General features: G+C 36.6%; 2 protein-coding genes across 2 annotated transcripts; both read left to right on the top strand.

The window, feature by feature from the left end:
• Window positions 1-7,673: 7,673 nt before the first annotated feature.
• On the top strand, window positions 7,674-9,641 carry LOC122034987 (senescence-associated protein OSA15, chloroplastic-like). Its single transcript, XM_042594347.1, has 6 exons — window positions 7,674-7,902; window positions 8,013-8,089; window positions 8,177-8,239; window positions 9,032-9,100; window positions 9,332-9,378; window positions 9,509-9,641. Exons 1-6 carry the CDS (start codon window positions 7,809-7,811, stop codon window positions 9,639-9,641), a joined length of 483 nt encoding a protein of 160 aa, XP_042450281.1. The 5' UTR covers window positions 7,674-7,808.
• A 2,951-nt stretch (window positions 9,642-12,592) lies between these two features.
• Window positions 12,593-13,480, top strand: LOC122034039 (probable CCR4-associated factor 1 homolog 11). The gene has a single exon (XM_042593177.1). It carries the CDS (start codon window positions 12,593-12,595, stop codon window positions 13,478-13,480), a length of 888 nt encoding a protein of 295 aa, XP_042449111.1.
• The last annotated feature ends 559 nt before the right edge of the window (window positions 13,481-14,039 follow it).

The raw sequence follows: 14,039 nt of genomic DNA on the forward strand, positions 1-14,039 counted from the left end.
ATTACTAGTCAAGAGCTTATATGGCTAAAACGATTGCTTCAAGAACTCAGGTTTGGGGAGGTTACACAAATGTCACTTATATGTGACAACCAAGCTGCTATGCATATTGCCTCGAACCCAGTTTTTCATGAGAGGACAAAGCATATTGAAGTTGACTGTCACTTTGTTAGAGAAAAAGTCATATCAGGATAAATATCTACTAATTTTATCAACACACATGATCAACTAGTAGATATATTCACTAAGTCACTAAAAGGTTCTCGAATTGACTACATATGTGACAAGCTGGGTGCATATGATCTATATTCTTCAGCTTGAGGGGGAGTGTTAAAATATTGTAAATATAATAACTAGAGGTATTATTGTAATTATGTTGTATATCCTTCTCTATATAAGTCAATAACTCCGTGGTATTTAATACACGATTTTCTCTTAACAAAAGGAACGTGGAAAACATAGAAAAAGGTGCCTAATGATATTAAAAGTTACTTTGGTTAAATTTAAGGTAAGTAAAACATTTTTTGTTTGGAAACTTTTTTTGTTTGGCAAAGTGGAATAATTAATGGGAATATTTACTTTTGGAAAAATTCTTATGTTAATTATACAATAATGTGGTTCTGTTATTAATTTTATTTGCTAATTTCTCCCTAGACTATTGCACTGCACAATATAGTTTCCATAGCTTGCCTGATACTTCTTTACTTTATCTGCTTCAAGTAGCACAAAAAATGGCAAGGGCAATCATTGAAGTAGTTCACAGTATATAATTTACTATAGTCAACCTGCAACAAAAAATGGTTCGTTGTTTAAATCCTATAGACAGGAATTGATTAATTACTAAACTAATGTAATTAATATAGTTCATATTATGGATATCTTGGAATATATGGATATCTTGGACTATATGGAAATCTTGCAATTATTAGGATATCTTGGAATATATGTTGCTTAAATATTAGGATATCTTTTGTATATGTTTCATTATTTTTGTATATGTTTCCTTATCTTTATCTATTTATGATGTATATAAATATACATCTTGTATCATTATTCTTAATTAGTGAAAACAAAATCTTTTAATACCTCCCTTCATGGTATAAGAGCCTCAGGCCTACGCCACAAACCCTAACTCTATCCACGCCTAGTAGTAGTTGTCATCACAATCGTCATCTCCGTTGACACTGCCTACCCTCTCTCAAAAGCAATTGCTCCTATAGCTACACCTGCGACCACCCCTATCTCCTTCAATGTTGCTACTCATGCGCCCTTGAAGCTGACTTCATCCAACTATCTTTCATGGTGTCCACAATGCACGACCCTCCTCACTAGTAATGATCTACTTGGCTTTATTGAAGGTTCTCACCCCTGTTCAGACTAACTACATACTGTCGACGGTACTCAGACTCCTAATCTTGCATATCAAGCTTGGATCCGTCAAGATCAACTCATATACTGAATGTTATTATTGGATCTATTCTCCAACTTTAATTTCATTCATTGCTGCTGCTCGTACATCTTGTGATGCTTGGAACACTCTTGCTCTCACTTATGGTATGCCCTCTTGTGGTCGTATTACACAACTCAAAACACAAATTCGTAATCTAGTTAAAGGCTCTCAATCTATCATAGAATTAATGCAGTTTATCAAATCCAAGTCTGATGAACTGGCGCTCATGAATGCTCCTCTTGACATTGAAGATCTCACCATAAAAATTCTTCATGGTCTTGATGACGACTATAAGGAACTCGCACGTGCCATTCAACCCCGAGACACTGCAATCTCATATGAGGAACTGCATGCGAAGCTCCTCAATCATGAAGCTCATCTTGCAGCTTGTAAAGATACGCAAATCACTCTTCTGGCAACTACACACCTTGTTTCTCAATCTGTTGCCTCTTCACGCAGACAACCTTATCCACCTATTGCGGCTCATCCACCTAACAGTGCTCATCCCATTGGTCTGTGGTCCTCTTGACCGTGGCAATATCCACACTCTCCAACGCAAGGCGTTGGTCAGCATGTCTCACGTCCCTATCTTGGACATTGTCAGTTGTGCAGTCGTCAAGGTAATTTTGCTTGGTGCTGCTCTAATTTTTCGTATCATCCCACTCCTACCCCTATGCCTCCCATTGGCTCATCTCGTGTTGTCTATGGACCGCCTACTTCATCACCCACTGCATACACTATGGCATCACCCTCTTCGTCTGATTGGATCATTGACTCTGGCACCACCCATCATGAGTTCTGACCTCTCAAATCTCTCTCTACAAGCTCCATATGTTGGTTCTGATGGTGTTGTTGTCGGAGATGGAGTTGGACTTCCAATTACTCACACAGGTTGTCTCTTACCACCCTCTACCCCATCTTCTTTAAATTTTCCCAATACCCTTTGTGTTCCATTAATTAATAAGAACCTTTTGTCCGTCTCCCAACTCTGTAAAACTAATGATGTTATTATTATTTTCTCTTCCTATGGTTTTCCAGTGAAGGATCCTCGCACGGGGACTATTCTCCATCAAGGCATACTTAAAGGTGGTGTTTATTCTTGGTCCGCATCCATTTCTTCTCCACCAATAGTGTTTTCTTCTTCTGTCATTTCTCTTCCTGTTTGGCATAGTCATCTGGGTCACCTGTCTACTCGAGTCTTACATCAATTAGTTGTGTCTAAATCATTGTCTTGCTATGCTTCTTTAGTTCGTCCTTCTTTTTTAATTCTTCTCAATGTAATAAGAGTCATAAATTACCTTTTCATGACTCACCGCTCTCTTCGTAATTTCCGCTTGATCTAATATTTTCTAATGTTTGGACTTCTCCGATTCTCTCATGTTATATTTGTTGATCATCACAATAAATATATTTGGTTGTATCCCTTAAAATGCAAATCAGATGTCCTTTCTGTATTATGATGATTTAAGTCTCTCAATGAGAAACAGTTTAATCATCCTATCCTCACCTTATATACTAATAATGGTGGAGAGTTTCTTGCACTCAAATAATTACTTAATTTGCATGGAATCTCTCACCTGACCACAACTCTTCATACTCTTAAACACAATGGTTTATCTGAATACTGTAATCGCCATATTGTCGAAACTGGTCTTGCGCTTCTTAATCTGGCATATGTACCTACTCAATTCTAGCCCTTTGCTTTTGCCATTTCCGCCTATCTTATTAATTGATTACCTGAACACAATCTTTCCTACAAATCTTCCTTTGAGTGTCTCTTTGCCTGCATGTCAAATATCTCCAAACTTTGCATTTTTGGTTGTCTATACTATCACTGGCTTCGTCCCTATGCTTCTCATAAACTTGCACACCGTTCTTCACCCTTTGTCTTCCTTAATTACTCTCTTACGCGGAGTGCCTATTTGTGCTATGAGTCCTCTTCTAGAAAATTTTTTGTCTCTCATCATGTGATTTTTTTGAGTCTGAGTTTCCTTTTGCTAGTGGTGGTTCTAGTGCAGGACTCTTTCCTGAAGCACTGCGTAGTATGCCTCTGGCGAATAATCGTGTTGCTGATTCTTCACCTATTTGCTCCTTTAACCCGTGTCTCGTACCACCAGTTTTTCACTAGCCAATCCCTGCTAAATCTCCACCTACTGAACCTCTCCTTGCTGAACCTTTGCCTTTCGTGCTAGCCGCACCAATAGCTCCACTCGCACCTGCTCCTCCAGTTCAGCCTGCTCCTAGCACCAAATCCCATCCTATGGTGACACGTTCCAAAAACAATGTCTTCAAGCCTCATCCTCGCTTTGGTCTCACCGCTATCACTAACGCTACTCCGTCTAAACCTACAACACATACTGTGGCTCTCAAGGATCCCCGCTGGTGTGCGGCTATGTCTAAGGAGTTCAATGCTCTCCTTCATAATGGAACTTGGGATCTTGTCCCGTCTGATATCTCTCAGAATGTCATTGGTTGTAAGTGGGTGTTTCGGCTAAAGCAAAAGTCTGATGGCTCTGTTGACCACATCTAGTTGCTAAGGGATTTCATTAGTGCCCATGTCTTGACTACATGACACTTTCAGTCTAGTAGCAAATCCCACTACTGTCCGCCTTTGCTTGTCCATTGCTATTTCCAAAGGGTGGTCTCGTCGTCAGATGGATGTGAATAATGCATGTCTTCAAGGTCAGTTGGATGACTGTGTTTATATGGCTCAGTCGCCTGGGTTTGTTGACTCTGATTTTCCATCTTATGTTTGCAAATTGAACAAAATAATTTATGGTCTTAAGCAGGCACCACGCACTTGGTACACCGCGCTTCATCATTTTTAAATTAGTGTTGGTTTCGTGGCCTCTCTTATTGATACATCGTTATTTATTTTCTGCACAGGAGGTATCACTATGTATCTACTTGTCTATGTCGATGATCTAATTCTTACAAGGAATAATGCTAATGCCCTTCAGGGATTCATTAATCAGCTGGGTGTTCAGTTCTCTATCAAAGATCTGGGAACTTTATCTTATTTTTTAGGTGTTGATGTTGTTCCTCTCCAGGGGGCCTTTGTCTCTCTCAGAAGAAATATCTGCTTTATATTCTTACCAAAACCTATATGGCGAAGTCGAAACTTGTTCAAATGCCTATGGCCACGTCCACATCTCTGCACCTCTCTGATGGCTCCCCTCCCGCGGACACTATTTTATATCTCCAAACAGTTGGTAGTCTGCAATATCTATCTTTTACTCAACCTGATATTGCCTTTGCTTTTAATAAACTCTCTCAGTTTATATATGCTCTATAATCTCTTCACGGGGGTTGTTAATCGTCTGCTGTGCTATCTTAATGGTACACACTCTTATAATCTGATTCTCTGATGACACTCCTCTCTCTCTCTTTGCATGCCTATTGTGATGCAAATTGGGCTGGTGATATTGATGATCGTACGCCCACTGGTGCTTATATTGTGTTCCTAGGTTCCAACCTAATTTCCTGGAGCTCCAAAATGCAGGGTTCTATTGCTCGGTTGTCTACTAAGGCTAAATATCGTGTCATTGCCTCTACTGCTGCAGAACTACAATGGGTTCGATCTCTTCTTAATGAACTGGGTGTGGACACTGTGGCCTCTGCTGCCTCTATCTATTGCGATAATATTGGAGCTACGTATCTCTATGTAAACCCAGTGTTTCACTCATGCATGAAGCATATTGCTTTGGATTACCATTTTGTTCGTGAACTGGTTCAGAGTGGTAAAGTTCGTGTCTCGTTGTCTGACCAGTTAGCTGATGCATTGATGAAACCACTTCCTAGTGCTCGAATTCGTCTTCTTTGTTCCAAGATTGGTGTCTCTACGAGCCCACCATCTTGAAGGGGCTCATTATGGATATCTTCGAATATATGGATATCTTGCAATTATTAGGATATCTTGGAATATGTGGAGCATAAATATTAAGATATCTTTTCTATATATTTCCTTATCTTTGTATATGTTTCCTTCATTATTTTTAATTAGTGAAAACATATTCTTTCAATACCTCTCTTCAATTCATAGTACATGAACTAATGATGCATGGGATAATCAAATGGATTGGTAGGTGGCTTGAATTTACTTGAGTTTTCAAAGAATCCTTTTGAATTTGCTACATTGGCAAAATGGCTTCTAGAGTTTGTCAGGTTGGCATTTAATCTCTACATACTAACACTGTTGAGAAATTTGAAGAGTACGTAAACTTTTCAGGTTGAAATGAATTTTTATCATGAACATTGTAGAGATTCTTTTTTTTTTTTTGGGTGCTACTATGACTAGCCAATGTTGATTCAATTTAGCCCTCATAGTAATTGTCTTTTTTATTTCCAACACATGCTTATTATGGTCACTATTACTAGAAAGAATTTTAGTAAGTAATCTAAAATACTGAAAGATTATCTTGATGGGATTTAATATGAATCTTATCCCATGCATGTATTAGTTGCACAATGAGAGTAACTGTAAACAAAGAAAAGATTTGGGACGAGCAATTGATGAATTTAAGGTTTTTGAATGAATGCATAAAAGAAAATAAGGTACTGGAGAGTTTGTGGATAACAAATCGACTCAAGTTAATGTAAATCAACATAATTAATTATTTATTATCTTGTATTAATTCTTACTTGTTTTTGTATTTGTTAAACTAATACCAATTAAAGTATTGTAATATGAACATGAATAATATAAAGAGAGACAAAATGTTGATAATCAGTGTACTCAGTCTTCATTTAATCTTAAATCATGGTGTGATGTGGTGAGCAACCCATGTAAGGGGAGGGTGCACTACAACAAAAATGTTAAAAGACAACACCCCTACGACAACGGTTTTAAGAGAAAGCGTTGCGTATGCACTCAAAGACAACGGTTTTTGCCAAAACCGTTGTCTTTGAACTCCCCATTAAATATAAAAGACAACGGTTTTGTGAAAACTGTTGTCATTGAGCAACTTCTTTTGAAAACAACAACACTTTTTACAACGGTTTTATAAACCGTTGTCTTTAAGCGCGTTTTTAGGGGCTACGACAACAATTTTGATAAAACCGTTGTCTTTGACTTTATTCGTTTCGTCATTTTCCCCCTGCAGTTTTGCTTTCCCTCTCTCCGAAAATCTTTTTAGCGCCGTGTTTCCCCTTCGCATTCTCGAACCCTAAGAAATTTTTCATTCCCTCTCCCTTTCCCATCCCCCCACTTCGCTCTCTCTATGTTCCATGGTGAGATGTGGACTGCAGTGTAAGAGTTGGAACCCTTGCTCACTGGCTGTCTAGCGATCTTAAGGTCTAAACTTGACACAAGGTGTGGTTTTACTCGCGCTTTGCTCCCATTTTTTGTCTTGTTTCTTGGGTTTCATCCTAGTTCTACTGATGTCTGGTCTGGGAGGGTTGGATCTGCTTTCCTTGTGCTTCAGTGTTCACGATCCAGGCGTGCAACATTCTTTTTCGGCGTGATTTGTGTTATTTTGGGGCTTGCGACTCGTCTGCCATCAAAAGATGGTATTTTTATGTATTTGGGGTCGATTTATAATTTCCCTTTGTCTTTTTCCCCATATCTTTAGTTTCTCTTGGATTGATGAGATTTTTGGGGTTCCTTTAAAGAGAAAAGATACATTTATGTAATTCCAACTCATGATTGTTAGCATGTTGGCATGGAACTTGTGCCAAGAGCAGCTCCTTTTTCCTCAAGGAGAAACCTGTGCTATGTGCAGATTATGATAATGTAGTATGTGCTTACATGTATTAATTTACATATTAACATGATTTTATACTCATACCATATAATTTGATAGAGATGCTCATATGGAACTTAACACTCTTCAGGTCATCAGCATGTGTGAAGGTTCAGCAACATATGCCTGAAAGCTTGCTGCAGAAGATTGGATAAATGTTGACGCTCTGTTTAATTAATTCTTAATAAGTTGCATAGTTGCATCAACTAGTTGCAAATATGGCTGGCAAGATTTCTTGCAAAATAACAGTTACTGGCCGAAGTGGATTTATAAGCTCATTCTCAAATGTATCACATTATACCGGATCAACATTTTGAGAAAGACCATTGGCTTTAAGAAACTATGAAATAATTCATTGTTGTTATTCTGAATGAAATGTGATCGATATGGTATACTCTAGATTCTCTTTTTTTTTTCTTTCATGTTTTTTTTTACAATTAAACTTCTTTTGTAGTCTCCAGTTTAATTAATTAGCATACTCATAACTAAATTGCTAATTCAAATGGTCATAGATGTATGGTCAGACTACATTTCTGTGCAACCTTTTGACTATGTCGCCATTTGTTTTGATATCATCTTTTCGCTTGTTTATTATTGTTTTGCTTTGGTGATATTTTTCCATGGAATTTTTATGCACTAGTGGCATAACAAGACTAAATGATCGGGCACGCCAAGATGCTGCTGTTCTTCGACTTGGATTTCTTAAGCTTGATGGTATAACATCTTCTTTAGTCTATACTTTATCTGAATATAACAGAGTTTTCACTTGTTCTTTAGAGTTCCTTCAATATTTTTGAAGTGCTAACATTTATGTAATGTGGAAGCTCGTGCAAGGGAGGACACAAGGAAGATTGACCTTGGTGTTAAGGAAAAGGCTGCTCGGTTGAAGCATTTAGCCACTGTATGTTTTCTAGCTTAGCTTTTCCAATTTTAGCCAAAAATCTCTTTTTTATCTGCATGGCTTGATTTATTCATGCATATCTTGAAGGACAGGGCTCAATCTGATCTGAAGAGAGTAGCAGATCAGCATTGGAGTGATGGGGCCTTAGAGGTTTCTCTTTTTCTGTAGTATTTAACAGCAATTATTCAGTTTCTTTAGTCGTGATTTTCTACTTTTTCCTTCATTATTTATTTGGAAAAACCATCATCAAATTTTATTTTGAGTTGTAAAGAAGATCCTCTATATTCAATATTCTGGAATGAAGATTATTGTATTATTTCTCAATCTAAAAGGAAATTCCATTCAGAATGAAACTATAGTGGCTTCATAAGAATGAAGCAATCATCTGGCAAGTGTTTTGAACCAAACTTGATAGGGTAGATGTATTTCACAGCCATTTGAAATCTTTTTTAAATGTGAGGAATGGAAGGGTATTAAATCAGAGTGGAAGAGGGAGGGAAAACACAACATGTAGGCAAAAAAAAAAAAACTGATGACCAGCCTTTATAATTTTAAATTTTTTTTGGAGGAATGGTTACTGAATAAAACTTTAATAAGCTACCAAAGTGTTTGTTGAAATGTGCTACATACTCCATTGTAGATTGCGTCCAAGGAATATATGAAATAGTTTAGTTTTGGTTGCTGAGCTAATATTCGGCTTGTTTTCTCATAATATTGCAAGTTAATTATTGTCCATAATATTATGTGTATATTGGATATCAAGTGTGGATTATAGTTTCTTTTATGAGTTAATGGAAGAAATTATGTGACTGTGTGACTATGGAGTTTGTGGAAGTTGTTATTGATGACCATAACAACCCTGTTAAAGTGTCTTTTGATATATTTATTTTACATCTAATTATAACTGTATAATTTTCTTCAAAACATTTTGAGTTTGACCAGGCCGACTTACGACGAGCTGACTTCATATTTAGACGACGTGCCATGGAAGATGCATACATGGCATTGAAGGTAGAAGATGTACTACTTTTTTTTCCCAACATCGTTGTGGTGTAAGTTTAATCATGTATATTACTTGCATAAGTGTCATATGATTAACTAGTTTAAAAAATGCGGACTCTAGTTTATATCCCATAAATTTTTTGAAATGATTATAATGTTCATTGTCCTTTGTTTTGTTGTTTTACTATAATTCAGTACACAAGATGCAAGTAATGTGAATAATCTGTCTCTCTTGTGTAGTTTATAAGAAACATTCATGACATGATGGCAAACAAATTTTACCAATTGTAAGTCTTTCACCTCAATATCAAACTTTCTTACATGTAGTGACTCCTGTTAAAATTGTTTCTTGCACACTTTTGTGTTTATATGGCATTCATGATCAATCATTCATTTTGTTGAAACAATTCCTTGTAGTCCTTCAAATGAAAGGTCTTTCTCTCTCAAAGATAAAATGGGATTCATTACACTCAAAAAGAATGGGAAAGCTCTTGATCTATTTGCAGATGAGGTCACAACAGACCGTATGCAAGCCATTCAGGTGCTTTAATGTGCATACTTTTTTGTTCTATTTTTGTTTATGAATGCTTCATTTCACATGTTATTGTTTGTTTTAAGAAGCTTATTGGACTATGACATCTGCCTTACTGCCATCTAGTCCATGATTCTAGCACAAGTCTTATGGCTCTGAGAACTATCATCTAACAGTTTTCACTAGGATGTAACTATCTTACAACGATGAGTCTCGAAGCTTCAATGCAGCTATTTGGTGATGCTAAGGCCAAATATCTAAATCCTTATCTATTTCATCCCGGTTTCTCATAAGTGTTCTTGGTGACATCGTACTACTAGTTTTAGTGATGTATAGACACTTCTCCTCAAATGACTAATCCAATTCGAGACTTCTGCTCCATTTGAACTTGTTTAAACCAAGGAACCATGCTGTTTTCCCTTGATGCTATGCTAAACTGCCTTGCTATTGGATTCACTTTTCGGTTATTCCATAGGAATTGAGTGTTGTCCTGGAATTGTTTTATATTTTATGTAGATTTTATGTAGAATTTTCTCTTCCGTTTTGTAGACATTGAGTGTTGTCCTGGAATTCTAGAAATCCTTCTCTCATGTCCAGGTATTAGAGCTATGCGAAATGTTTATTCTATAGTTATAGTTCAAGCAGTACTTACTACAATTATCTTTTTTCTTATATTTTATATTTTTCTTTGATAAGTTTTGTTTAATTTTTCTCTTGCAGGATGTAACTCGGGCAATTCGTGAGGCTTGAGATTTTGGATGCAAGGAGTGAGCTTTGTTAGGTTATAAATTGCCTTGCTAATGTGTAAAAGTCATATGAAGAACAGTAATGGAAAACATGTGATTTATGGTTTGATACTACTAAATTTGATGAATACAACTCATTTTGTATGTTTTGTATTGGTGGTTTACTTATATTAAAAATATAATTGTTGTTTGGTATTATCACGTTACAACATGAACATTAAAGACAACGGTTAGAAACGTTATAAAAAATATGTAAACCACAACGGTTTTTTTTTTTGTGAAAAGTGATAAAAGACAATGGTTTTATCAGTTGTAAAAGCATATTAAAATTATATTACAACAGTTTATAACTATTGTAAAATACAAAACGAGTAAATATTATCTACCACAACAGTTTATATCTGTTGTAAAAAGGGTCTACTACAACGATTTATATTTGTTGTTGAAATTATCTACCACAACGGTTTTAAAACGTTGTCGTATCCTTCATAAACAAATTTTGAGCATATAAACAACAACGGATAAAAACCGTTGTCAAATGTCTACAAAGACAACGGATTCAAAACCGTTGTCGTAGGACAATACATTCTACAACACCCTCAGTTACAATGGATTTTTGACCCTACGACAATGGATAATATCCGTTGTCGTTTGCAGTTTTTGTTGTAGTGGTGTATGGATTTACACACAATCAACACCGCAGAAGATCATACAATGGAAGTTCCAATAAAATATGCTCCAATGAGAAGAACAAAGAATTATCTCAAGAAATTGAAAACATGCGTACTACTAGCAAGAGGATGAAAGTAGAACTGTCTCAAGAATAACTTATTGAAGAAGGTAGCAAAAGAGAAGAAAAATCAAAAGGAGATGATTCGTAAAATGATCCAAGAGGCGGGATATATAAATCATTTATATCTAGGAGGATCTGGTCCCAAGAGCGTTGTGATAAGATAAATAAAGATTAATTTATTTATTTTTGATTAATGGTTAAATATATTTAGATGATGTGAATACTTATTTATTTCAATATTAATTGTATGAGAGATACTCTTTGCATTAGAAATTATTTTTTTTACATATTTTCAATTTGTTTGAAATGTGTGATTGTTTAAAGGATTATGTAGATGAGACATATAAAATTATATAAATTTAGTGATAAATATAAAAATAAGATTATATACGTGTCTATAAATAAACAGATTTGAAATAAAATCTTTAAACAGAATTATAAATGACTTTATAAACAAATTAAAATTTATATTTGTTATGTAATTTTAGATAGACTAATGATAGATTTAAAATAAAATTAGAGATGAAATTTGTATTTGAAATTAATTTCATTTGGTCAAATAAAACAGATTCATAAATAATTTTTCAATCCGTTTTTAAAATTAATTAGGTGGCGTTTGGTTGGTGGATTTAGGAATGAGAGAATGAAATGATAGTAATATAGGATGTTTGGTTAATGCGTTTGGGAATAAAATTTTGATATCATTTCTAAATAATTTGGAATGACCAAAACTCAATTAAACACATGAGTTTAGAATTAATTCGATTCTTGACTCTTAATTAATTTATTTAGACCAAAATAAGTGGCTTCCTCTCTTTTCTTCCTTTTTTTTAATTAAAATAAATTTTTTTCACTTAAAGTTTAAAAATCAATAATTGATTTATTTAGATCTTTGATGTAATGTAATTTATTTTTTAATTATTAATGAGATTCTATATTAGTAATTTTTGATTTTAAATTTTAATTATATGTAAGTGAAAATATAATGGAAAAAGTGTATCATTTATAAAAAATAAAAAAACTGTTGAGAGTTAAAATATTTATTTTTAAAATTTTTTACACCAAAACAAATGAGTAGAAATTTCACAAAAGGCAAATAATAACGAAATCACACTTGAAATTTAATTAAAGAAAGAAAATGAATGATTGGATGGCAAGAACTTTAATTAATTAATTAATTAATACTAAACACCTAGTTGAGCTCGCTAATTGCTGTTGGATTTATCCTAATAATTCGCCGCTTCGCAGCAACTAACTCTGTTTAGTGAGTTTGCGATTTTCTCGCTTTGATTTCCTGTGGCTCTATTTAAACTCCTCCGATCCTTCCCTTCAATTTCCACTCCAACTGGATCGATCGAAATCTAACATCTCCTGGATCTCCAGCTTCCACTACTTTCGCATTTCTAAAATCACCAAACAGACTCATCATCATGGCTGTCGCAGTTGTCAACAACGTTAACGATATGCTAATTTCCTCTTCCGCCGCCAGCACCAGCAGAGTCGAGGTTCGCTCCGTGTGGGCTCATAACCTCGACGAGGAGTTCGCCCTTATCCGCTCCGCCGTCCCGTTCCACCCCTTCGTCGCATTGGACACCGAGTATCCTGGCGTCGTCGTCGCTTCCAAAAATCCCTACTGCACCCTCACCCTCCCCCAGCGCTACGAATTGATCCGCGCCAACGTCGAGGCCCTCCGCATCGTCCAGGTCGGTCTCACCCTCTCCGACGCCGCCGGCAACCTGCCATGTGCCATCTACAGCGACGGCACTTGTGTGCGTTACGTGTGGGAATTTAATTTCCGCGACTTCGACATCAGCCGCGACCGTTACGCCCCTTCCTCCGTCGAGCTGCTCAAGGCTAATGGCATCGACTTCCAAAAGAATCAAATATGGGGCATCGACTCTTGCAGATTCGCCCAGCACTTGGCCACCTCCGGCTTGCTTTCCTTTGGCCATTTTTCTCCCGTCTCCTGGGTTACCTTCCAAGGCGCCTATGACTTCGCCTTCCTAGTCAAGATGCTGACATGCGACTGCAAATTACCAAAGACCGTTCGTGAGTTCTTGCACCTTGTTCACTTCTTTTTCGGCAAAAGGGTGTTCGATGTGAAGCACCTTAGCAAGCATTGTCCTGGGCTTTACGGAGGATTGGAGCGGGTGGCCTCTACCGTCCGAGTTGAGCGAGCAGTCGGCTCTCGACATCAGTCCGGCTCCGATAGCTTATTAACATGGCAGGTGTTCTACCAAATCGCTTCTCGTGTGAATCCACAACTCATCCATCGTCCAGAACACATGGGAACACTATTTGACCTCCAACTGCAATAGTATGGAAACACAAATCGCTTCTCGGTGGCTTTTGGGTTTTGCATTATAGAGTTCATGGTTTATCACAGTTGATTGTGGTTCAGCATTAGCTTAATTTGCCCACAAGATTAATTGTCCATTGCTTCATCGTATCATTTTGTATATAAGTACAGATTACATGCATGTTGTTGCAATATCGTCAGCAGATTTGCAAACAAATTGTCAATATTAATTCTTTGGATGATGAGTACAGATTACTTGTTGTTTTGCTTTGACTTAAATATAATCATCCCCTAGTGTAGTGTTCTGGATCATAGAAATGGCTAGAGATGACAATGTCATCATTTTAAAATAATTGATGCTAAATTTTATTATAAAATCATATACATATATTTCAATACGATGCGGCTGCGGCTGCGGCTGTGGCTGCGGCGTGTGGACATGAGGAAAGCAGGAGTCCTTAATGACATGGTGGTAGCGTCGCATTGACTGAGGAGCAGGGCCTGTGGTTGGACGGCGTCGGTTCTTCTCGTGGCGGATCATGGTCATAGTGTGCGTGGGTGAAAGAGGAGATGAGGAG

The sequence above is a fragment of the Zingiber officinale genome, chromosome 11B (assembly GCF_018446385.1).
Source record: "Zingiber officinale cultivar Zhangliang chromosome 11B, Zo_v1.1, whole genome shotgun sequence".
NCBI lineage: Eukaryota > Viridiplantae > Streptophyta > Magnoliopsida > Zingiberales > Zingiberaceae > Zingiber > Zingiber officinale.

Bases quoted from the DNA above. Each gene is read 5' to 3' on its own strand.
- LOC122034987 (XM_042594347.1), top strand. From the start codon at position 7,809: ATGGAATTTTTATGCACTAGTGGCATAACAAGACTAAATGATCGGGCA. The intron at 7,903-8,012 runs GTATAACATCTT...GTAATGTGGAAG, and splicing joins TGGATTTCTTAAGCTTGATG to CTCGTGCAAGGGAGGACACA. The intron at 9,379-9,508 runs GTAAGTCTTTCA...AATTCCTTGTAG, and splicing joins GCAAACAAATTTTACCAATT to TCCTTCAAATGAAAGGTCTT.
- LOC122034039 (XM_042593177.1), top strand. From the start codon at position 12,593: ATGGCTGTCGCAGTTGTCAACAACGTTAACGATATGCTAATTTCCTCT.